Source organism: Dermacentor silvarum, chromosome 11 (assembly GCF_013339745.2).
Source record: "Dermacentor silvarum isolate Dsil-2018 chromosome 11, BIME_Dsil_1.4, whole genome shotgun sequence".
Lineage (NCBI taxonomy): Eukaryota > Metazoa > Arthropoda > Arachnida > Ixodida > Ixodidae > Dermacentor > Dermacentor silvarum.
This window is the reverse complement of record NC_051164.1, coordinates 76723677-76747705: the sequence shown is the minus strand read 5'-3', so window position 1 is coordinate 76747705 and position 24029 is coordinate 76723677. Positions and strand designations below refer to the sequence as shown.

At 46.1% G+C, this 24029-nt stretch overlaps 1 protein-coding gene across 1 annotated transcript in view; it reads left to right on the top strand.

Moving 5' to 3' along the window:
- The window catches only part of LOC119433994 (gamma-aminobutyric acid type B receptor subunit 2), a 350459-nt gene that overhangs the window by 302801 nt on the left and 23629 nt on the right, over nt 1-24029 (top strand). Inside the window, exons 12-13 of the mRNA XM_049658564.1 lie at nt 666-773; nt 4773-4895. Of these exons, the coding sequence (XP_049514521.1) occupies nt 666-773; nt 4773-4895 (231 nt within the window). The remainder of the gene's footprint in view (nt 1-665; nt 774-4772; nt 4896-24029) is intronic.

Genomic DNA, 24029 nt, shown 5'->3' with positions numbered 1-24029 from the left:
AACTTGCATTTTCGCACGGCAACTGCTTGGTGCCTAGACTATATGACAAACTAGGCTTTTTAAGCGGTGAAAAGTACGCATATATATTCGCAGATACAGGCAAATACCAGCAATTCATACTCAATGACGCCGAAGATGCATAGTCTGGTATTCTATTATGGAATGGTTTTTGTTTAAAGCAGCGTCAATCAATCTTTCAATATCCGAGCTTGGTAAATTTATACTAGGTACCCGCTGTATCAGGTGCATGTTAGTTGTTTGTTGCTTGGGGTCTACTGCGCCATCTACAATTTGCGCCTCCTCAATACACGGTGTCCAAATCCACGCCTCAGCGATGGTTGCCTCTCAGTGGAAGAAATGAATCTCGAAGGCAATGCTCTTGCAAACCGCGGGCACCGAAAGTGGTCGCGGAGCCGAAAGCAACTCGTAGCCGCCATGTTTTAGACATAACCCATACCGACCACGCCACCCGAAACGCGTTGTGGAACTTCTCCGCACAGCTTGTCTTTAAAGGTTCGTTGCGCGTGACCTTTAAAGCGACAGGTTAACGCGACATGCGCGCAGAACGCCGGGTAACCGCGTTTAGTCCTACGAGGATGAAAGCACAGAAAACCTTCCGTGCCTTTACCAAGCCTATAATTGGTTGCTCCTTTTTTTTCTTTCAGGCGCGGGCCTGGGTCCTCATGTCGGGGTTCACGCTCGCGTTCGGCGCCATGTTCAGCAAGACGTGGCGAGTGCACGCAATCTTCACGAACATAAAGCTCAACAAGAAGGTGAGTCCTCCTTTTCATTTCACCTAATCATTGGTGAGTGGTGCCAGCGCTATTCGGGCCGATCTGCGGAAGTGCAAACGAACAGTTATTCAAATGCATTCGAATGAGCGCTAAAGTGCACTGCAGGGGTGACATTCATATAGCCACGGTTCGCGTTGACGTCATCGTGACCGCCATCTTGGGGTACTAGCAGGTCGATAAGCTGCGTATAAAGCTCCGCCGTGTGCGGAGTACTTTAGCGTGGTGAGAAGCGACGTCAGTGACGTCACGTGAAAGTTATCTATAGTATGTGGGTTAAAGACACAACCGGTCTTTTTATGCGAAAAGAAGCCGCGCCCCGACTTTTTGAGTTCTTGTTCTTTCGTGAAAGAAAAAGAAAATTTGCACTTATATCATGACGCTCAAAAATATGTGCCGCCAAATTCCTCCGCTGTTCGCAAAACGCATAAATAATAAAGAGGGGTCGGGTGGGGGCGTCCACTGTTCTCTTTCGCTGCTTCCTCATGTAACGAGTTTCAAAGAGTAACCTCCATCCCCTGCTTCCACCCTAAGACTCTAAAAGCCTTTTGCGCCGTATTACGTCCTTACGCAACTGGATGGCAGCCAGCTTGCCTTAAGTGGCTTAAGCAACGGTTGCGAAGAGCATTATTTTTGTATTTATTTCTTGAGAGGAGAGGGGGGTAGATAGCATTGCGCGACCTTATATGGCAGCGTGAACGACGACGCGAAATAAACTCGAAAGCGTCACACTGCCATTTCAGGAATGCAAAACGCCTCAAAGGAGTCGCAGTGATAATCTGCCACGTTGAGAAAAGCTGGCAACGATTTTATATAGCCCATATGTATTCAATGTGTTGCGCCGGAAAATGTCATCACCGTTGCGACTTGCCTTTTTTTCTTCTTTCCTTCACTTATATGTGCGAGTTCAAGTGGCTCTTAGTGCAATATCGTTGGGTAACATTTTTTTGAGGGCTCAGTCTTTAGAAGTGGAAAGTGAATGTCATGCGAAGAAATACGACATCTTCTTCGAATACCAAGAAGAAGCCTTGTCAAGAGAATCAGCGATGAGCTTTTTATAAAGATTGTTCTTGTGATCTAAAACGCATAACGAACAGGTGAACGAATGAATGAAGCAACGGCAGAATCAGTAAATGAACGAACGAATTAATTAATAACAGCTTCGGGACACGCATCCAGCTGCGTGTGATGCCTCGATTATTCCTTTTAAGATTAAATCTTATGCAAACCAGCATCTGGACTCGTGTTGTTTTGATGCAACAAGCAAACCAGAGCACCTCTGTAAGCAGTCACCGATCGATATGGCAGGTACGCGTTTTTTAAATGCGTAACCATTTCTCTACCTACCCAACGAGGAAACCCGTCCGTCCGTCCGTCTGTCACATAAGATGAATCACTATAACGAAATTAATGTATAAAACAAAATTATTTCTATAGGAAAAAGGTTAACTATGGTAAGTTTCGAAACTACGGCCCCACGCCCAGAAGCGGAGTGTCTTACCCACTGGGCTGAACACCCACGCTTGCAGAAGGTGAATAATCTGGACCATATCAATGTGTTCTACCGGCCTACAAAAATGTCAAATGAGAACAGCTGCTATGAAGACTTTGTTGAAAGGTTTGGTAATGGTGGAATAAAAACCATCTCTGGGACTACATGTAGAGCCGACTTGGAGCATTGTAGACATCAGGAAAATTCCGATTTTGCGAAAATTTAACGCCAAACACGCCACATCACCGACACATATCAGTGGTCGCGGGATGCGCCTTCCTTCGGGGCCTTCCTTTACCGACCGAAATGCCACATATCTCTGAGGGCTCACGCGCTTCACGTCGTGCAACACTGACAGATACATAATTCAAAAAAGGTAAGGCGTGCAGACATGAACAATCACGTGTAACCGATTGACACGTGGTGCTGCCATTCCAGAGCATGCGCACATCAGTTTTGTGTCTTCTTTCTTTTTTCGCCTCTGTGGTTCCTTCAGTTGATAGTCGGCGTTCGTGTTGTCCACTTCTCTCCTCCTGTGTCCATCTCTGCACGCCTTACCTTTTTTTTCATTATGAATCCTTAGCAACTAGCTCAGCTTTCTGTCGTTCTAAACTGACAAATAAGCAGTCAATGAGTTAATGAGGATTATAAGGAGTGATGAGGGGTTATATGGGTTTCATCACGGTTGATATTGGCTCGACGTCATGGGATAAGGTGCTAAAGAGCGATAAGGGGTTATAATGGTCAGAGCAATTCTGATAAGGTTAATAGGCACCGATAAGGGTTGGTAAGGGCGGATCAAGTCCGAAAAGGTTAAAAAGGTCCGATAAGCGTTGATAAGGGTCGGTGTGTAATAAAGTTGATAAGGACGAATAAGGATTGATAAGAATCGGATTGATTGCGATAAGCTTGATAACGACTGATAAGGGTCGGATCTAGTCAGATAAGGTTGATAACGATTAATAAGGGTTTATACAGGTCGGATCAAGTTTGACAAGATTGATAATGACACCGGGCTGAGTGGAGACGAGCAAGTGGCCCAATGCTTACGCATACTTAAAGAACTCCAGGGGAGTGTCTGCCGTAATTTTTCTTCCTCTGCCTTTTGCAAAACTGAAAACAAAAATGACCAGGCAAGAATATGCAATCGCACGAACGTATACCTACATATACTCGTCGTGCGTCCATTTCGAGCTGGCGTGTGTCGGTTTGCTGACCTCATAGGAGCTGGCACGCAATACGCCGTATATTTAGGACTCCGAGAATAGCAACCAAATCGATACTTTCAAGACGATAAGCAACGTTATGGCTTGCCTTGTGAGACTTTCATCTATGTGCGAGACTATGCCTTGCGTTTCGTTTTTGTTTTTCTTCCTCGTTTTTATTTTCGTTTCAGCTTTTGGCGAATAACGCCCCAGCGAAAATTCACTGGACCAGACCAACCACTGTCGAATCTAAATATAAATAAACTCCACGGAGTCTCTCATTTGGCAAAGTTCTCCTGTTCGGCCGTAGTATCTAATATCGTAAATGCAGGATAAACTGATTTGCGCTCACGCCATCTCGCGTGATGCGCATGTCTTTACTTACGCTCGCCATAAATGGCCATGACGCCATAGTAACGGCGCCTAATCATTCATCGTTACTATATACCTTCCCATGGACTACCTTCCCGTGAGCCAAGTTGGCAGGGAAACGGTTAGAGAAACAAATAGATAGACAGACAGCCCCCAGAAAGTTCGTTAAGTACGCTAAGAATGCCAATCGCATTAAAAGGGCAGTCAATTTGCACACGAGTGCCATTGACATTAACTCTTAATTTGCATGGGCTTGGTCAATCCTCATCGAGTCATGAGAGACCATGTTATTAATGAAGCCGTAAAATAAATGAGTAGTTTGTCATGCTTTTGCTTCAGTGCAGTGGTTATCTGCTATTTTGTTTTTAAACCAATCATGGAGGAGCGAGTGGGGATTTCGATGATGCTTCTGGATGATGCTTCTTGATGATGCTACTGGGTGATGATGCGGTCGGCAGCGATGTATAGTGTGTGATTAAAATATTAAATAGTTCGATATCGGTGAATTTACCTACGCTAAGGGCATCTCCAACCATCAGTCTACAAAACCTGCAAAAAAAACAAGAACAATAAAAACGGATGCTTGAAAAGTGTTCAAGGGCCCCTTTAACAGTACGACAGAACACTACGAAAACAATGCGCTATCTTTCAAAGCTAAAACGGAGCTTTCAATAGTTCCCAAAAATTGTTCAGCATACCATTTTTTTTCCTGTCAGCACAATACATTTACCCTGTTTGCTGCCAAAGCTGCACTGTTAACAATCAGTAAGTTATTCCCCACAAACGCGCCTCACTCGGTTCACACTGTATGTTCCAAGCCTCACGCACTCGGTGGGCGGCCAACCATAGCTATTTTGCGTCTGATTCATTCGTGGTATCAAGGATTAACGATCCTCCTCTTCAACCACGCAGGTGATCAAGGACTACAAGCTGTTCATGGTGGTCGGAGTGTTCCTGATGCTCGACGTCATCATCCTGACCACTTGGCAGATCGTCGATCCCTTCTACCGCGAGGCGCGTCGCGGACAGCCTGTGGTGAGAGCCCGATTCGTAATCAAGCGTTCTCTCACCAGGCGACGCTATTCTGAGCACTGTCAAACGACTTCCACAAGGCTATCGAATGTGACGATCCATTACCTCCTCTGATTGGCTAATCGCGAGAGAGGACAGATGCAGATGAGACGTTCAATACTCCCACAACTGCCACGCGAAGGTGTGTCACTTATCCTATACTGAGGAACGAATAGGTCTCTGTGAATGCCACAGCCACCCACAAGCGATGATATGATGACCAGCGGCGCCTTCTACTACGCGTCCTGCTAGATCACCTGGATTCAAGAACGTTAACGGTGACAAAGGTACTTACACCGTGGCTATATGCCTTGCAAGCCCAGAAAGCGAAACGTGCATTGTTACAGTTCCTAAATCGACTGACGTCAGTGAGGCACTGTAATTTCGATGTGCATCTCCAGCGATATAATACACATGTGTGGAGCCAAAACATTTACAAGCATCATGCTCATAAACAGAAGAGGCCATTTATGCTTCGTGTCATCAAGAAAATGGACTCAAAAAGTAAAGCACGTAGATGCAACGCGATGTTGGAATATAAATGTTGGCATGGTGCTCAGACTGGCAGACTGATAATAAAGGTTAAAAAAATTAGCATGTATGACGATAACGAGGAAGAAAAGAACCTTCAGACTTTTGCTACACCATAAGTGGCACAACTTTGACTAAAGTACAGAAATATAAATATATAGGCTTAACAATAACGTCAGACTTAAGGTTGGAACGTATTGACCACATTACTTCATCTGTTATGCAAAAGTTATATTTTCTTCGCAGATCGCTTCAACTGGTACCCTTGTCAACAAAACTCCTAGCGTACAAAACATTCGTTAGGCCGAGCCTCGAATACGGAAATACTGTATGGTATCCGCATGCCCAGACTAGCATAAAGAAAATAGATACAGTACAAAGGAAGGCCATTCGATTCATCCTATAACAAATTTAAACGGGAAGACCTTCTAGCTATATCTGGGTTCCTTACGCTAGAAGCACGAACGAAACAGGACACGTTTAAAACTTCTTTATCAAGTCCTGCATAATTATTTCAAAATTGGCATTTCAAATTACATTTCTTATTCACAAACACGACCTACCAGGCACAAACATACAAATACTTTAGTAGAGTATAAATTTAGTAATGATGTGTTTAAATATTCTCTTTTGCCGGTTGTCATCCGTGAATGGAATATGTTAACGCCTCTCACCGCTAACGCTGAGTCACTGTCTGAGTTTGAATTAAAAATTAGAAAAAATTCCAAGCAGGTTAAAATTGCTAGTGCTATTATTCGATCATGCAAACGAGCATGTACTTGTACCCTGTGTAAGTAGTCGTGCTACAGTGCTAAAGGGTTGGGCAGCTGTCCTCGAGGAACGCGCGCGACGCAGGTCTGATTTCTTCCAGTACCGGACAAATTTGAAAAGATTTACAGCGAAGCTGTATACCTCTCGTTGGTCGGAAAATTTCGTAGCGTAAACAGAAAGCTCCAGGTTAACATTTGAAGGCAAACGGCATATCTTTCTTTGCAATCATCAGGCATACAGCATATATATATATATATATATATATCCTTTGTGATAGTCACCACAATTTCATATATAAAATGGAGACCCGTCTAGCAACTCATTCAGTTAATTCTAAGACTGCCGTGGGTAGACCACGGAAATTAAAGACACCAGAAGAACAGCGTGAATACAATGCTCGACCATGTGTGGTGTTTGATACAGCTTCGCTGGACATTCCCGTTCGCAGAGCGGGATGGCGGCCAACTTTTTTTTTTTTTAATGCGTAAGCATTTCTATATGGTCACCCAACCAGAAAACTGTCCGTGCGTCCGTCCGTGCTTCGAGTAAGAAGATCATTTTCAAGAAAGAGCCAGCAGCAATGTTTTCGCCAGATGTGGAAGAAGACGACGACGAACGCGCGAACAGTGGTACGAGCGCGTCTCTGTGACCACGTGACGTGTGCAATCAGGCATGCACTAGACACACATTTAGTAATCCAGGACTGTAGAGCAGCCGTAGCTTCAGATCGGAACGTCATCAGCGCACCTGGCGCCGCCACCTGCAGTAGTTTGCTTACGTCATCAATTCACGTTGCGCCGCCTTCCGCAGCAGTTCGTTTACCGTAATGGCGCCAAGACGACCGCAGCCGCTGAACAGTGCTAGGATTACCGGCAGCGTTGAGTGTGAGCACTCAACACCACGTCGTTACTACGAAAAGCCACATTCAGATAACTCCCTGAGGAGATTCTACGTAAATATTTTATTCAATAGTGACGTGAAAGACGCTACATACAGCCATGTATAGATACCGCACAGTGGATGAAGTTCCCCAAGGACGTTAATCACACTAAAGGCGCTAGACTATCTCATGCACTAACGATAAACCTTACTGTAACTGTAAGTGATCTTCATTACTGTAAGTGATCACTTCGGAAACACTTCCACTAATTACTGTATGGTCTGCGGCATCTTACTTTCGTGAGAAACATAAAAATTCAGGGAACGCCATATAACAGGCTCATAAACGTTAAATAAACTACAGGATAATAGAGGGTACGAAAAATATCGCATGCAGAGACACATTTCGCGTCAGCGCTTGCCCAACCACGACATCTGTGGCGCTGCTTTTTGTTTAGCCACACGAATATGGATCATTAGATCGTGGAAAGAGCGCCTCATTTCCATATCGCATTCTCGCTCATTTGTGCGTAATGCAAACTCGTGCGCCGTTAGAACGCGAGAGCTTCTCTAACTCTCCAGCGGCACAGGGCTTATGCAAAACGTGCTCATATAAAAGTTTTACCAAGATGGTGCTTATTTCTGCGGCAAAGCTCAGACCGTTTGACGTTTTGCCCTTATCGAAGGTTTCGCTCCGGTCAGCGTGAGCGCGCCTCCAATGGAGGACGCGCAAAAACGGAACGAAATTCCGTCGTTAGCGCGAATAAGACACCCTTAAGGCTTTGCCAGTCTTTCGAAGTTGCAGCGGAAAGACGGCTTACTCATACTCGACAGTTCAAAATAATATAGCGACGTATCGTAACAAGGGAGAACAACATTTTTCCAGTAAGAACGCATTGATAAAATATACTGAATTTAGTCAGACGCCGTAGAAGCTCAGCTGGTCACCTGGCATGTTACACCTAACATCGCCCACTGATATTACACCTCTACTTTTATCATAGGAAAAGAATGTTGACATACTCGTATCATTCATTGCAGAAAAACCATTGACGAAACAGTCTTCTACACGACGATACTGCAAACCCTATGTTGTGATGCATATACATATACAGTGAGTGAGTGAGTGAGTGAGTGAGTGAGTGAGTGAGTGAGTGAGTGAGTGAGTGAGTGAGTGAGTGAGTGAGTGAGTGAGTGAGTGAGTGAGTGAGTGAGTGAGTGAGTGAGTGAGTGAGGAGTGAGTGAGTGAGTGAGTGAGTGAGTGAGTGAGTGAGTGAGTGAGTGAGTGAGTGAGTGAGTGAGTGAGTGAGTGAGTGGAGTGAGTGAGTGAGTGAGTGAGTGAGTGAGTGAGTGAGTGAGTGAGTGAGTGAGTGAGTGAGTGAGTGAGTGAGTGAGTGAGTGAGTGAGTGAGTGAGTGAGTGAGTGAGTGAGTGAGTGAGTGAGTGAGTGAGTGAGTGAGTGAGTGAGTGAGTGAGGGAGTGAGTGAGTGAGTTGAGTGAGTGAGTGAGTGAGTGAGTGAGTGAGTGAGTGAGTGAGTGATGAGTGAGTGAGTGAGTGAGTGAGTGAGTGAGTGAGTGAGTGAGTGAGTGAGTGAGTGAGTGAGTGAGTGAGTGAGTGAGTGAGTGAGTGAGTGAGTGAGTGAGTGAGTGAGTGAGTGAGTGAGCGAGTGAGTGAGTGAGCGAGCGAGCGAGCGAGCTAGTCATCCGCTTACTTGAAGCTTTACCTGAAGATGCGTTCTGCTGTTTTGGTTGCCATTCCTGCCAGCGGTCATGCAACTTTGACGACTGATTGATTCAAAACTATCGCGGCGGGTAGACGCCACAGTTACAGCATCAGGTTGATGGATGGATGGATTCTATGAGCGTCCCCTTCGAAACGGGCTAGTGGGTTGCGCCACCAAGCTTTTGCTCTTCTTTTGCTTACCTATCTTTTTTTTTTAAGAGCACACAAGGAATTCCCGGCATCAAACTATCTGAAGAACCACTATTAGGATGAGGTTAGGAAAATAAAGTGCGCCATCTATCTGTGAAGAAAGGCAAGTTAAGACCTCGCGTGGAGAACGAGTAGCAGTCCTTCATGCTACCCGCTTTTCCCTCGTGACCTTTAGAGCCCGAAGGCCACGGGTACTGGAGCTCAGAAAGAAGGGCCTGGGTGCAACAGCGAAGCGGCCGCAACTTTTCAATTAGACTCAGGCGGCAAGCGCTTGGCACCGACACTGTCGATCCAAGAGACCGAGCGAACCTCGACTGCGCGAGAGCAGCGGGATTTTTTTTTTTTTCTTTCTCTCGCGGGGCAAGCTAAGTCGAGCCGGAGCCGAGCCGACTGAGTCCTCAATCATCCACGCGCCACTTGTTCGCTTCGCGATTGCGTCTCGCGTTCGTCTCGCACCCACGAGTAGTGTGTGTGTGTGTCTTTCCAGAAACAGCGGGGGTCGTCGAGTTAATTCGGCGCAGCGCTGCCAAGGTTGGTGGCCCGTGAAATGGCACCACCCGTTCATTACGCGCAAGGATATTGTATCCCGCCCCCCAACTTCCCGCCCCATCCGTCCATGTGTGTGGAACCGTATCGAAGCGAACGTGTCGGTTCGTAAAAATTGGGCTCCGTAGCTGTTTCCGCAACAGCGACGTACGCACAGGACAATCGGCTACCGTGACTCGCTGTGATAACGATTACGCCGTTGAAGCAGAAATCATTACTGGGATGTATTCATGGTGGAACAGAATACGAGGAATGCAAGAGTGCAGCCGTCGCTCCCATCTGAGTTGTTGTCATTGTTATTGTCGTCGTCGTCGTCGCCACCGTCGTTGTCGTCATTGTTATTGTCGTCGTCGTCGTCGCCACCGTCGTTGTCGTCATTGTTGTTGTCGTCGTCGTCGTCGCCACCGTCGTTGTCGTCATTGTTGTTGTCGTCGTCGTCGTCGCCACCGTCGTCGTCGTTGTTGTTGTTGTCGTCGTCGTCGTCGCCACCGTCGTCGTCGTCGTCGTTGTTGTCGTCGTCGTCGTCGTCGTCGTCGTCGTCGTCGTCGTCGTCGTGTTGTTGTTGTTGTTGTTGTTGTTGTTGTTGTTGTTGTTGTTGTTGTTGTTGTTGTTGTTGTTGTTGTTGTTGTTGTTGTTGTTGTTGTTGTTGTTGTTGTTGTTTTAGCGTCGGTAGAGCGTCGTTAGCTGTCTCGACCACATGGGCTGCGCTTTCATGTGCATGTTCCAGGCACTGAAATTACCCCTTACACCTACGTGTCCCTGTCTTAACATTCGTCTCATATTTCAATCAGCAGTGCTATAATCACAAGTTATTGACAAACATAAGTGGCAATAAATGGGGGTCCTTTAAATCTTTCTGTCAACATAAAGATGGTACCTAACAGAGCGAAAGTGACCAGGACAATGTCTGCCTCAGGCATTCCTAAATGTTCGCTGGTGCGCATATTATCATGAGTGGTTGCAGAACATGGACTAAGCAAGAACAAACTCGCGAGTAACCAATAAATAATGTGCATGAAATTCCACATTCGCTGAAAACGTATCCGCGCGTGGCTCTATGTGGAATTCTGGACATGCTGTGCATTATGTGTGATGGAATGCTGTGTTGTAGGGAAACGTCAATCAAATACGACCGTCAGGTAGCTCGGGTGATTACTAAACATAAAAATCTCAAAAATACAGGCATTTCTCCCTTTTTCGTACGGCCCAAGTTAGGATATTGTTGGTCTCTGGCTCAAAGCAGATAGACGTGCTTCTACCACTGCAGCAATTTCTTTCTTTCTCTGTTATTTTTTTTTTTTTTTAGTGTACGTAGTGCAGCGCGATGGTGCTACTTCGACTACCATAACACTTCACTACAAACCACTGCAACAAATTACACTTCTCTGCAATACACCCTAGCAGCGAGGCAGAGCGCGCACAACAGCGATGAGAGCGAGGTAGAGAAGAAAAAACGGTCCTACCCGCGAGGAGAGTATGAAAAAGCATTTAGCTCGAAAATAATAAAAATAATAACAAAGCAGCCCGGGGAGTCAAGGGGGGGAGAGAGTAGGAAAGGGCGAAATAAACGAGGACTATACCCGCGTCATTCGCAGGCTTTGCTGCTTCAGCGCTTTTCTTTCTTTGTCTCTGACGTCACTTTGTAGAGGGACGCAGGCTGGGCAATTGCTGCTCTTTCGAAACAGGGCAAAGTGCGCACTAGGGTGCTTCGAAGCGTTACATTCCGGTCCGTAACAACTGAACGCCTGGGAGTAAAATTGCCACTGAAGAGCGAAACGACGCAAGCGCGGCATCTTGCTTCGGCAGCCGCGTGAAAAAGAAGGGATCGCTTCACGCTCCGAGTTACTGCTCTAGTTGTTCACATGGCTATTTATCTCTTCCTTCTTCTTTTTTCCTTTTGTGTGTGTGCTTTTTTCGTTGCACTAAATGTTGGGTTGCTTCTTCTTCTTCTTCTTCTTCTTCTTCTTCTTCTTCTTCTTCTTCTTCTTCTTCTTCTTCTTCTTCTTCTTCTTCTTCTTCTTAAAGGTAACGAAGTTGCACTCGTCCTCGTGAGCCAGCGTTCACTTTACCCGTGATCGCTTGTTTCATTCAGTCATCCGTGACTAAGTGGATATGGGGTTCTGCTGCCGAGTGCTAGGTCGGGAGTTCGAATGCCGCGGGCGCAGCGGCCACGTAAAGATCGGGTGTGAGTGCAATCGCACTGTCGTTGATTGGTTTCGGTGCACGCTTATAAAAAACCTCAGCTTGCGAAAACTAATGCGGAGCCCTCAATCACCGCGCCTCTCTTGGCCCGTGATGCTGATTCGGGACATAAAATCCAATGGATTTTTCAATCAGATCAAGCTGTCGTACTTTGTCTGGCCTTCGTTGATGCACCGTTAATTCCTTCGTTGACGTTTATTACTCTCATTTGGCATACGACATCGTTTATACGTTCTTTGTGCTCCCCTACCGCCCCTCATTCGCTTTTCTTTCTTGTTGTTGTTGTTGTAGCCTATCACGCCTGTGGCTCCTACCCAAGGAGGGGGATTGGCCAAGAAATGGGTGGATTATTCCAAATTCTTCGTTCATATCTATTGTCATCGTCTTCATTCCTCTTGTTGCGTTGCAATCTCTAGACCCGAAAGTAGGTGTGACCAGGATCTTATTACGTCGTCAACATGGATATTTCAACCTGTGATTTCGTCCGAGTAAAGAGACACAGAGAAGGAGGAAGGGCAAGGAGGTCGACCAATGAAGGTCCCGTGCGGTTAGCTACCCTACACTTCATCAAGAAGATGGATAATAAAGAAAGAAACAAAGGACATTCAGTCACTGTGAAGAGGAGGATGGTGTTGTAGGCTGTAGGCGGATCTAGCCTTTGCAAGGCGTGCCGGCAATTGCTCCGCTCGAGCGGGTCCTTTCGCAAACGTTTGTCACTGTGAAGAAATTCCGCAGAGGAAGGTTCACTGACAGTAAAAAGCGGTCGTACATTCCAGTCGCGTTTCTATTCAAATCCGTGAGTGGGCTCGCGCTGTCAGAATGCCGCAGCGGTCGCAGAGACCCTCTGATCAGCGTTCTCTGACGCGGTAGACTGTACACGTACTAATATATGCATCGTTTCTGAGCTCTCTGCAGGTATATCATCATCATCATCATCATCATCATCATCATCATCATCATCATTGTCGTCGTCGTCGTCGTAAATTTATGTCCACAGCATGACCAAGGCCACTCCCTGCGATGTCCAGTTACCCCTGTCTTGCGCTAGCTAATTCCAACTTGCGCCTGCACATTTCCTAACTTCATCACCACTCCTAGTTTCCTGCCGTCCTCGACTGCACTTCCCCTCTCTCTGTATCCATTCTGTAACTTTAATGGTCCACCGGCTATCCATCCTACGCATTACATGGCCAGCCCAGCTACCTCTTTTTTTTTTTTGCTCTTAATTTCAATTAGAATATCGGCTATCCCCATTTGCGCTTTTTAATCCACACCGCTCTCTTCATGTCTCTTAACGTTAGGCCTAACGCGTTTCGTTCCATCGCTCTTTATGCAGTCCTTAACTTGCTCTCGAGCTTCTTTGCTAACCTCTAAGTTTCTGCCCCATATGTAAGCACCGGTAGAATACAATGATTGGACATTTTTCTTTTCAAGGACAATGGTAAGCTTCCAGTCAGGATTTGGCAATGCCTGCCGTATGCACTCCAACCCACTTTTATCCTTCTGTAAATTTCATTCTCGTGATCAGGGTCCCCTGTGAGTAATTGACCTAGATAAACGTACTACTTTGCAGCTATGTAAGCCTCGCTAAAGAAAAGTTCAAGAACCGAAAATCCTCAAAACCTTTCAATCTCTTCCCTGCTTTCTTTCCACCAAAACTCTAATCATATCTTACTTATCTCGACTGCTGACCAGTAATCTTTCCGTCTTCTTTGAATCCCAACGCTTCAGGAAGGCGGACACTCCCTACGGGTCTCGCTGAGTGCATATCTTGGCATTCCAATACGATGTACCGAGTCGTTCGCACGCTTGTTCTGCAGGACGCACATGCGTTATCCTGTGGCGCATATTTGCTCCTACATATTCTTCTTCTCAGGCAGCCAGCAGCTCGGGCCCCAAATAGCAAGGCACTGCCCTTTGCGTTATCATACCGATTTTCCCTCCTGATTTCTTTCTTGCCGCTTTTGTAAAATCTCCGCGGACTTTGTAGTTTCCGTCATTTGTATCCAATTTGCCGTCTCCGTTTCCCTCACTTTCTTCTAATGCGAAAGCATTATATGCCCCATTGCGTGAAAATCCGTCGGCGTGGCCGACAGATGGCGCCAAAAATGGCCGACACCGTAAAGGTAAAAAGACGTCACGAAATGCTCGGATCGACGTCGCATTACCCAGGGAGGTTCCTGCAAACAAAGTAAATTAGTGGCTTTGAAAAGAAAATGTGGTACGATTCGGTCAGGGTGCGAATCGAACCCGGGCCTCCTGGGTAGGACAGGAGCACGCTTCCCCGATGCCACAACGCCTCCGCGGTTCTGGCTGACTGAAGGTGTGGCCTAGCGCGTGCGTCATTGCACACGTCACGTTGCAGCCATCTGGCTGACGAAAGGCGCGGTCTAGTGTCTGCGCCTTTGGGCACGTGACGACGCAGGCAATGGGGAGGAGGTGGAGCCACGTCATGACTATAAAATGACAGCGTTCATAACGTCCCGAGGTCTACTAACGGTATAATGTATTGCCACACGTAAGCAGCCTTAGGTATATCTGCCGATTTTTTTACGGTTCCTGGTTGCCGATTTACATATTCAATCATCATGTACTTGGTTACAACTTTCTTGTCCTCTTCCTCCACTCCGTGTGCACGCTTTTGAGGAATATATATTTGTGATTTAGCCTCCCATGTATTTTCATCCATCCTTTCCGAGTCTTGCTTCAAAATTAATACTGCACGACGCTTCTCTGTCTTCAAAAGAAGCCCAACCCGTGTCACCTTGCACTGCCTCATTTGTGGTTTTACCGTGCCCCCTCCCCAAGCTAGTCGGCCCGTGCACTGACCTCCGGTTAATCTCCAACTCCGACAAGATTTCTGGTTCAAAGCACGGAATTGCATTTTCGAACGTTAGCGCTGGCGCCATTACACCCTTCCCAATTGAATTCGTCGCACCGCCTCGTATTTATTGTAACCCCAAGGTGCTAAATGTTTCATTATTGCTGCATTCCGCTTCCCTTTCATTTTCATATTATCTTGGTAGACGCTTGAGTAGGCCTTTCTTTCGTTTACGTATAAACCCAGGAATTTGTATTGCTTAACTATGGATGCGACTTCCTGTTTAATTGATGACATCTCATTTCTCGTCTCTTCGTTACAGATAATGATTCCCGATTTCTCTGCGCTAAATTGAAGGCCTAGATTCAGCGCTGAATTGCCACTTATATTCGCAAGTCTGTAAATATCTTTCATTATCCGCTATAGTAGCACTCTGTCGTCCGCATACGTACGTCTACCCAGCGACTTTCTGTTGCACCTTTTGCCCATTGCGGATGTAAGACAGATGAAAACCTCATTCACCGGTCTCCAGTCGACTTTCTACGCCCTTAACATAGAGCGTGAACAACAATGGAGACGGGAAATTCTTGCTCCAGTCCTCGGTGATTATACACTTTATTGTACTTCGGGCCTTCCCATACGATTCATGAAATCGTCATCTTTGTCCTTGTGCTTGAGAATATCCCGTAACGATTCCCTGTCTACGTTGTCGTAAGCTCCCTAGAAATGCCATCCTATGGACGTCTAGACTACTGAAATCTCTAATACACTGCGAGAACGGCAATGGGAGAGACTCCTATTATGCGGCACAGGACCAAGAACAGGGAAGAAAGATATCGACACTGACTTAAAAGTGCGAGCCGCCACGAGAGAGACACTCGGGCGCAAATGCTATGCGTCAGACATCCCAGCTCTGTCGTTTGGCTTTAAGTGCGAGCAAGCCGTAGACCCGCTACTGCAAAAACGAAGCACCGAACGCGTGCGTAAGTGAACCAGGTGCCTAGAAAGCATGTCGCACAATATGCGAAAACTGAGTGCCCAAATGCGAAAGGAAGTCACTTCATTTGCATACGGGGACAGTCAGTTGTCCTTTACTCTCATTTACATTTTTGTTTTTCTTGCTTCTCGAACGAGGTTCTCCTGTAGGAGAACTAACTACCTTTCTAATATCAGTGAGCTTCAACTCGCACCGCTACATTAGCTGCACTTAACTAGTGATTAGTTTACGCCCTATCATATCGCGACTCCCTGTGAGACGAAACTCGCTTTGAAGCGAGTTTCGACGTGGTCGTTAGAAGAACTTCAGCTCGGGCCTCACGCAGATTTTTTGCTGTTGGAATAAACGTTGAAATTTAAATTGTGGCGTTTAGATTCCCGAGTCTGTTATGAGGGACGAAATGGACGGTGGCTCCGGATAAATTTTGACCGCTCGGGCTTCTTCGCCGAACGCGCAATGCACGGTACGCGAGCGTTGTTGCGCACCGCTCGCATCGGAATGCGTCCACCGTGGCCGGGAGTCGAACCCCCGACCTCGTGCGCAACGCCATAGCCACTCGATCCTCCACGGACAGTCAGCTTAGAAGCTCTCAGAATAGTCAACACGTACATTGTCTAGTATGACATTTATCGAACCTGACACGACAGTAGCTTGGAGAAAGCTAGAAATCTAACTTCTATACATATTTGAAAAGGCATGTTTAAATGCCAGGGCTTTATATAAGTATCATGGTAGAACTTTCTGTTGGGCTAGTTGGTAACTCGTCAAAGTGAAGTAATTAAGCGAAATTTAGCACTCCCGAATTCACGCACACGTGAGTGTGGGGAGTGTGTTCTTGAGTGTATGCGCGTGTGAGTGTGTGCGCGTGAATGCGGGAGTACGAAACTGCGCCTAATTACCTAAATATATGTATCAGTGGAAAAGAAAAGTGTACAATCATTGCATTCTGCCGGTGCTAACATATGGGGCAGAAACTTGGAGGTTAACAAAGAAGCTCGAGAACAAGTTAAGGACCGCACAAAGAGCGATGGAACGAAAAATGATAGGCCTAACGTTAAGAGACGGGAGGAGAGTGGTGTGGTTCAGAGAGCAAACAGGGATAACCGATATTCTAGTTGACATTAAAAGGAAAAAGTGGAGCTGGGCAGGCTATGTAATACGTAGGATGGATAACCGGTGGACCATTAGAGTTACAGAATGGATACCAAGAGAAGGGAAGCGTGATCGTGGATGGCAGAAAACTAGGTGGGGAGATAAAGTTAGGAAATTTTCAGGCGCTATTTGGAAGAAGAAGTAGTAGTTTAATGATTGGAAAATGTAGAGAGGTCGGCCGGAAAATGGAGCATCTGGCTTGCTACTCTACGCAAGGGAAGGGGAAGAGGGGAAGAAAGAGGGTCACAATGGGGGATGATAATGGGAGGAACTAGGTGAAAGGACACATTGTATAAATGTTATCACAAGCGTGAGTCCAGGCCCGTGTCGTCTAAGAAACGTGAAAAAGCACGCATTGCCTCTATCGTCTGCCAACTCTGTGGCCATGAGCCTAGCAATAGGTCCTCCGACAGTGGTCTATTGTATAAATGCCTCAGGGTAGCTGCCAGTGTCAGTCTTTCGCGCGCGTACTCAGGGCACACCACGAGCACATGGTTTATTGTCTCTACAACACCACACACTGGGGAGTCCGGGGAGTCTGTCCATCCAATAATGTGCAAATATTTGCGCTTGAAAGTGACGCCTAATCACAGTCTGTGTATCAGGCATGTATGAGGGCGTGGAATTCCACGCAGAACAGGAAATTGCATATCGGGATCCAGCCATTTAAGGCGGACGTGACGAGCGTCTGGCTGGGCCCAGTATGTTCTCGTCGCACTCTTCATTAATTTCGACAGGAGGCATGTGATGTCCGGTCTAGAGAACGGCACTACAGTTCGCACGCCATTGCTGAGGGCGCGCCTTGCTTCAGGATCGGCCATCTCATTACCATTGAGCCCACAGTGTCCCGAGATCCATTGGTGTTTTTCTTGAGCGCATGAAAGTAGCTCGGTGATCTGCAATGCCAGAACCTGATATGCGGCGCAATTTGGAATCAGCTAGCGCAAGACAGGGGTAATTGGAGATCGCAGGCAGAGGTCTTCGTCCTGCAGTGGACATAAGTATATAATGATAATGATGATGATGTATCAGTTTACAGACTATAAATGTAACTATTGTAACTATTAACTATAAATAAATATAACTATTAACTATAAAATGTAAGTATGTGAACATCAACAAATCGCATTTGTAGATGAGCGTAAGGCGGAAAAACTGGGGAAAGTAAATTTATTACGTTGCTCTGCAGTGTGCTATATTTCTTTGAATTTGAATTTGGCAGAACTTAAAAGTTAGACGGGTAAGACTTTTACGTAAACTGTAGGTTACTAATGGCATCTTCGGCTGGCCGTTTCGGAGCGCTCTCGACCCCTCCTCGCGAGCGGCGTTGTCTTCGGCTGGTGGAAAAAGGGTGCGCGCCTTGTGTTCGGCTGGTTCTTTTCGATCGCTCTCCTCCATCTTCGAGCGCTCTGAGGCGCTCCGCGAGCCCCGTCGTCAGACCAGTCGTCGAGATCGAGAGCGTTTCCAGCTACGTCATCCCAACACAGAGTCGCCGCTGTTGACGACGGTCCACCGTAACCTAGGCAACCTAGGCCGCTGCATGCTGGCGTCTCAACGAATGATCGTACCACCGGTGCCTTCGCCGGTTTTCCCGGCAGCGCCGGGCAAGCCGGGTCTTTTGGATACGCGAAACATCGGACGTTGGCAGTAGACCCGTGGTTTGGCATCCGCCATTTCCTCCTCCCAGAGCGAGTCGCACGTTTGGCTTGCCCGCTTGTCCTCCACCATTTATCATTTATTCGGGAAACGCCGGATCTGCGCGACTCTGCTTCGGCGGATTGAGGCGACCAGTCGAAGATACCATAAGTGAGTTTTTTTTTCCTGCTTCAAAATAACATATACACGACAAGTGCTTACAGACCTGCGATGTAGTTGTAATTTCAGAGGTGCAGGGCCGCCGATTTCGCAGCGATTCCTTCCGCTCGATTCTGCGCGCCAGTCTTATCATCCACAGTGCACGGCCGGTTGATCCCATTGATAACGCGGGCGTGGCATCGCTGGGAGTACTCACGAAGAGTGATAAGGCGCGAAAATGGCATCAGAAAGGCCATCGCTACGAAATCGTGGCCCAGGTCTTTGTTTTACTCGTTTCTAAATACAACAATATTAGTAAGTTTATATTTTTAAATGTAATTTCAGCAAATACATCGAAACTTATGGTATGGTTGCCTAAACAGTGCGTTTCTTCGTTTTAGGTATAGATGTAGCCTAAAGCAAAAAAAACAGCAAATTATGTAGTACAGAACACGCCACCCTAGATCACATTCTATGGGATTGCGCACATGTTCAAAATAAAAATGAAGGCTCCCCAGAACAGCTTGGGGCGCGGTGGAGCTAGAGCCGCGCTGATCAGCTCAGAACTGCAAGATCAACTATGGGCCATCCAGCGCGCTCGAGAGGCGGCCGGGAGACAGGGTCTCTATACCGCCCCTGGCGCGGCCTAGGCCCAGGCCTCGATCCGCTGGTCTTAATAAAGTTGTTTCACTCACTCACTCACTCACTCACTCACTCACTCACTCACTCACTCACTCACTCACTCACTCACTCACTCACTCACTCACTCACTAAAATTTCCGCATGCGCTATAAACTATCATGCTTTGTCAATGTGTCTCTCGCAGTGTGTTTCTGTTAGAAGCCAGGTCCTCGTTAACCTTTAAACACCGAATATTATATAAACACCACACAAGCAACAAGTGATGGCCAGCATATCGCAAGCAGTTCGAAGCATTTTAGTGATAAGGTCGAGGTATAGTCGTAATCTTGAACAAAGTTACAGAATGCATTGTAACAATGTGCTCCTACCACGGCCCCGCACTATACTCCCGATACCTCGTGCAATTCCACCATTGGTTCAACTGCTTAGTATTGAGACAAAGTACCAATTACTGCCTGGTTCTGCGAAGGCTGTCAAGGTCTATTCACGCCATACTGAGAAGCAGTGGTGGCTCATCATTTTGTGTTAGTTGTAGTTGTTTCCCTACTTAGTTTTTTTCTCTCTCTTTTTTTTTTTTTTTTTTTGCTTTTTTGATCAGCGCACGTAGTTTACGGTTCATAGCAGAAATTTTCAAGCCCGTTATTTTGAACAGCCTGAAGATGTGCGTATTTCTGGAAGCTGGACCTTAGTGTTGCAACCTGTGCCTTAAAGAGCCTTATTGACTCAGCGGGCCTTCTCACATACTTGAAAGCTCAATTCGCCATCTCTGTCACGTGTGCCACTGCCACATCAAATTCTTATATTCCAAGCTAATGACTCGGTTCACTTAATGCCGGTCCTTACAACATTTATGAATGGATCGGTCTCTAGGCTTCGGTATATCCAATAGGCGGTGTCCAAATCCACGCCCCAGCGACGTTTCCTTCTGAGTATAATAGAAACACATCTCGAAGGCTTTGCTATTGCGCGCTTCATGCGCCGGAAGTGATTGCGGAGCCGCAAACGAGTCACGGCCGTCACGTTTTAGACATCACGCACAGCGCCGCAGCAGTCATCATCTGCGCCTTCATCGTAAATTGTCATTGCGCCGGGGAGCGCGTTGAGCATGAGCCCATGGCGACTGAACGTGTGCATAAAGGCATTCATAACGAGCAATACAGCTTGAGCTGCCGCTGTACGAGCTTCGTGTGCCACCAGCCGAGGGTGTCACTATGTTTCAACTTTAATATAAAACTATGCACGAGAACTCGTGATGGATGCGATGGAAAAGAGTTGGAGAAACAATACCGTCGGGTTGGTCGATATATTGGACCCGTTATTTGCGACCATTAACGAGCAGTGCGTAAAAGGGCGAACGATGTGGTCGCGAAGCGCTGTTCTTTCTCCGCCATCACCCCTCGCAGTGACATCAATTACCACGCAGACGGGCACAAAAGTTGTTATTAAGACAGAGAAATCACGGCTTATACTTTACATTAATTATTTTTATCGTGTTCTTTTCCTTCTTTCTTTTTTCTGGTTAACGAGAAATTTAATGAGTTGAAACGTGCATCGGAACAATGGATACACGATTGTAAAAATGCGCATGCGACGAGCTTCGTGTGTTGGATAATGAGCGCTCCGGGACCGCGACCGAGGAAAACTCAACAGCGAAAGGGTTGTTGCCATGCCACGGTTTCGCCCGGAGCTTCTTTCTTATACTTAATAATTAGCACAGTTACTCGAGATAAACTATGCTTAACAAGCGGAGAGCCCAAACTTCGGAGTTATAAGGATTGCAAGGCACGCGAATGAAACGACGCCGCGTACGGCCTAACCGTTTCTGTGCGCAGACATATTTAAGGAATTTCGGTTTGCTTAACCTGCTTGCAGTTAAGATTCCCCGGGTAGTTATATCGGATGCTAAACTGTTAGCAGGCGTTCGTAGTTGCGGCCTCAATTACCTAGACGTTTTTCTTTCTTTCGCATCTGCCATTAATCTGCTCAGGAAACCAACTAATTGCACGAGCGCACGCTTTATTTATCCATACCGTGGTGCTTTTCATTGTTTTGCTCTGGTTTTGCTCTGCGTATCTCCTCTTGATACTCACTCACATTTCACCATCTGCCCAGACTACCTGACCTTAAGTTAAACGGTACGCAACAAAAAAGAAGTCACCGTAAGCTCGCATAGAAACTCGTGCAGCAACAGGAAGTGGACCTGGAAAAGCCCTAATGGAGAAACAAGGAATGAAATAGATTTCATATTCTCTGCCGATCCCAGCATAGTGCAGGATGTAGAAGTGTTAGGAAGAGTAAGGTGCAGTGACCATAGGTTTGTGACGTCTAGGATTTCTCTCCATTTGAAGAGAGAAATAATAAAATTAGTCAAGAAGAAACAGGCCAACCTAGACCCAGTAAGGGTAAAAGCAGGCCAATTCAGGTTGGTTCTCGCAAACAAATATGCAGCTTTAGAACAGGAAGATGAAGACAACATAGAGGTAATGAATGAAACCGTAACTAGGCTGATCTCAGAAGCAACAATTGAAGTGGGAGGTAAGGCACCAAGGCAACCAGTAGGTAAGCTCTCCCAAGTTGCAAAAGACCTAATAAAGAAACGACAAAACATGAAAGTGTCCAACTCGAGAGATCAGATAGAATTCGCTGAACTGTCGAAACTGATCAACAAGAGGAAAGTAAGGGATATGTCAAAATTATAACGTGGGAATAGATTGAGGAAGCAGTAAAATATGGACGCCACATGAAATCAGTGAGAAGAAAACTAGGCATAAGACAAGGCAAGATGTGCGCACTGAAAGATAAGCAGGGTAATATCATCAGCAATTTTAATGACATAGTAAAATCAGCGGAAGAATTCTATACTGACCTGTACAGTTCCCAGAGCAGCCAAGGTACTTTCGTTGGAAGTAGCGATGAACAAGATAACTAGCGATGAAGTTAGAAGGGCCTTGAAAGTCATGACCAGGGGAAAAGCTGCTGGAGAAGATGGAATAACAGTCGATTTAATTAAAGATTGAGGAGATATCATGCTTGAAAAGCTTGCGGCCCTTTGTACACAATGCCTCACGACTTCAAGTGTACCAGAAATCTGGAAGAACGCCAACATTATACTCAGCGATAAGAAGGGAGACGTTAAAGAATTGAAGAATTATAGACCCATTAGCTTGCTTTCAGTATTGTAGGAAATATTCACCAAGATAATTTCTAAGAGAATCAGGGCAACACTTGACTTCAGCCAACCAAGAGAACAGGCTGGCTTCAGGAAGGGATATTCTACGATGGATCATATCCATGTAATCAATCAGGTAATCGAGAAATCTGCGGAGTACAATCAACCTCTCTATATGGCTTTCATAGATTATGAAAAGGCATTTGATTCAGTAGAGATACCAGCAGTCATGGAGACATTGCGTAATCAAGGAGTGCAGGAGGCATGCAATAAATATCTTGGCATACATCTATCAAGATTCCAAAGCTACCTTGGTTCTCCACAAGAAAAGTAGAAAGTTACCTATCAAGAAAGGGGTCAGGCAAGGAGACACAATCTCTCCAATGCTATTCACTGCATGCTTAGAAGTATTCAAGCGCCTAGACTGGGAAGGCTTAGGAGTGAGGATCAACGACGAATATCTCAGCAACCTTCGGTTTGCAGATGACATTGTCCTATTCTGCAACTATGGGGACGAATTACAACAAATGATTGAGGACATTAACCAAGAAATTATAAGAGTGGGGTTGAATATTAATATGCAGAAGACAAAGATAATGTTTAATAGCCCGGCAAGGGAACAAGAATTCAAGATCGCCAGTCAGCCTCTAGTACCCGTTAACGCCTACTTTTATCTAGGTCAATTACTCACAGGGGACGCTGATCATGAGAAAGAAATTCACAGACGAATAAAATTGGGTTGGAGTGCATACGGCAGGCATTGCCAAATCCTGACTGGGAGCTTACCACTGTCCTTGAAGAGAAAAGTGTACTATCATTGCATTCTACCGGTTCTAACATATGGGGCAGAAACTTGGAGGTTAACAAAGAAGCTCGAAAACAAGTTAAGGACCGCACAAAGAGCGATGGACCGAAAAATATTAGGCCTTACGTTAAGAGACAAGAAGAGAGCGGTGTGGATCAAAGAGCAAACGGGGATATCCGATATTCTAGTTGACATTAAGAGGGGAAAATGGATCTGGGCAGGCCATGTAATGCGTAGGATGGATAACCGGCGGACCATTAGTGTTCCAGAATGGATACCAAGAGAAGGTGAAGCGCAGTCGAGGACGGCAGAAAATTAGGTGGGGTGATGAAGTTAGGAAATTTGCAGCCGCAAGTTGGAATCAGCTAGCGCAAGATAGGGGTAATTGGAGATCACAGGGAGAGGGCTTCATCCTGCAGTGGACATTAATATAGGATGATGATGATGATGAAACTTGCGTAACAGGCGCACTTTTCTTTTTTCATTTTTTTTTCTTTTTTTTGCTAATTCGACGAGGCAGGGTTTTTAGTTTCTCCGAAATTATGGCGCTGGCTAACATTCCCAGGGCAAGACTCAGTGCACAAATAATACTCGAGAATTTGAACGGCAAAACGGCACCACGGTAGCTCAGTGGGTAAGAGCGTCTCACGCGTTATGCGATAACATGTGGTGAGATCCCGCCTGCGGCAAGTTGTTTTTTTTTTTTTGCATATTTCATTTCCCTTTACTTTATCATTTCCACATTTTAATTAAAGCAAGTAACGTAGCCTATGCTTCCTTGGTCACTACGTCTGTTGGTCGGCCAACGCTTTATGTCTATGTCTACGTTCGTCTGCCAACGTTCCGGTGCCATATAC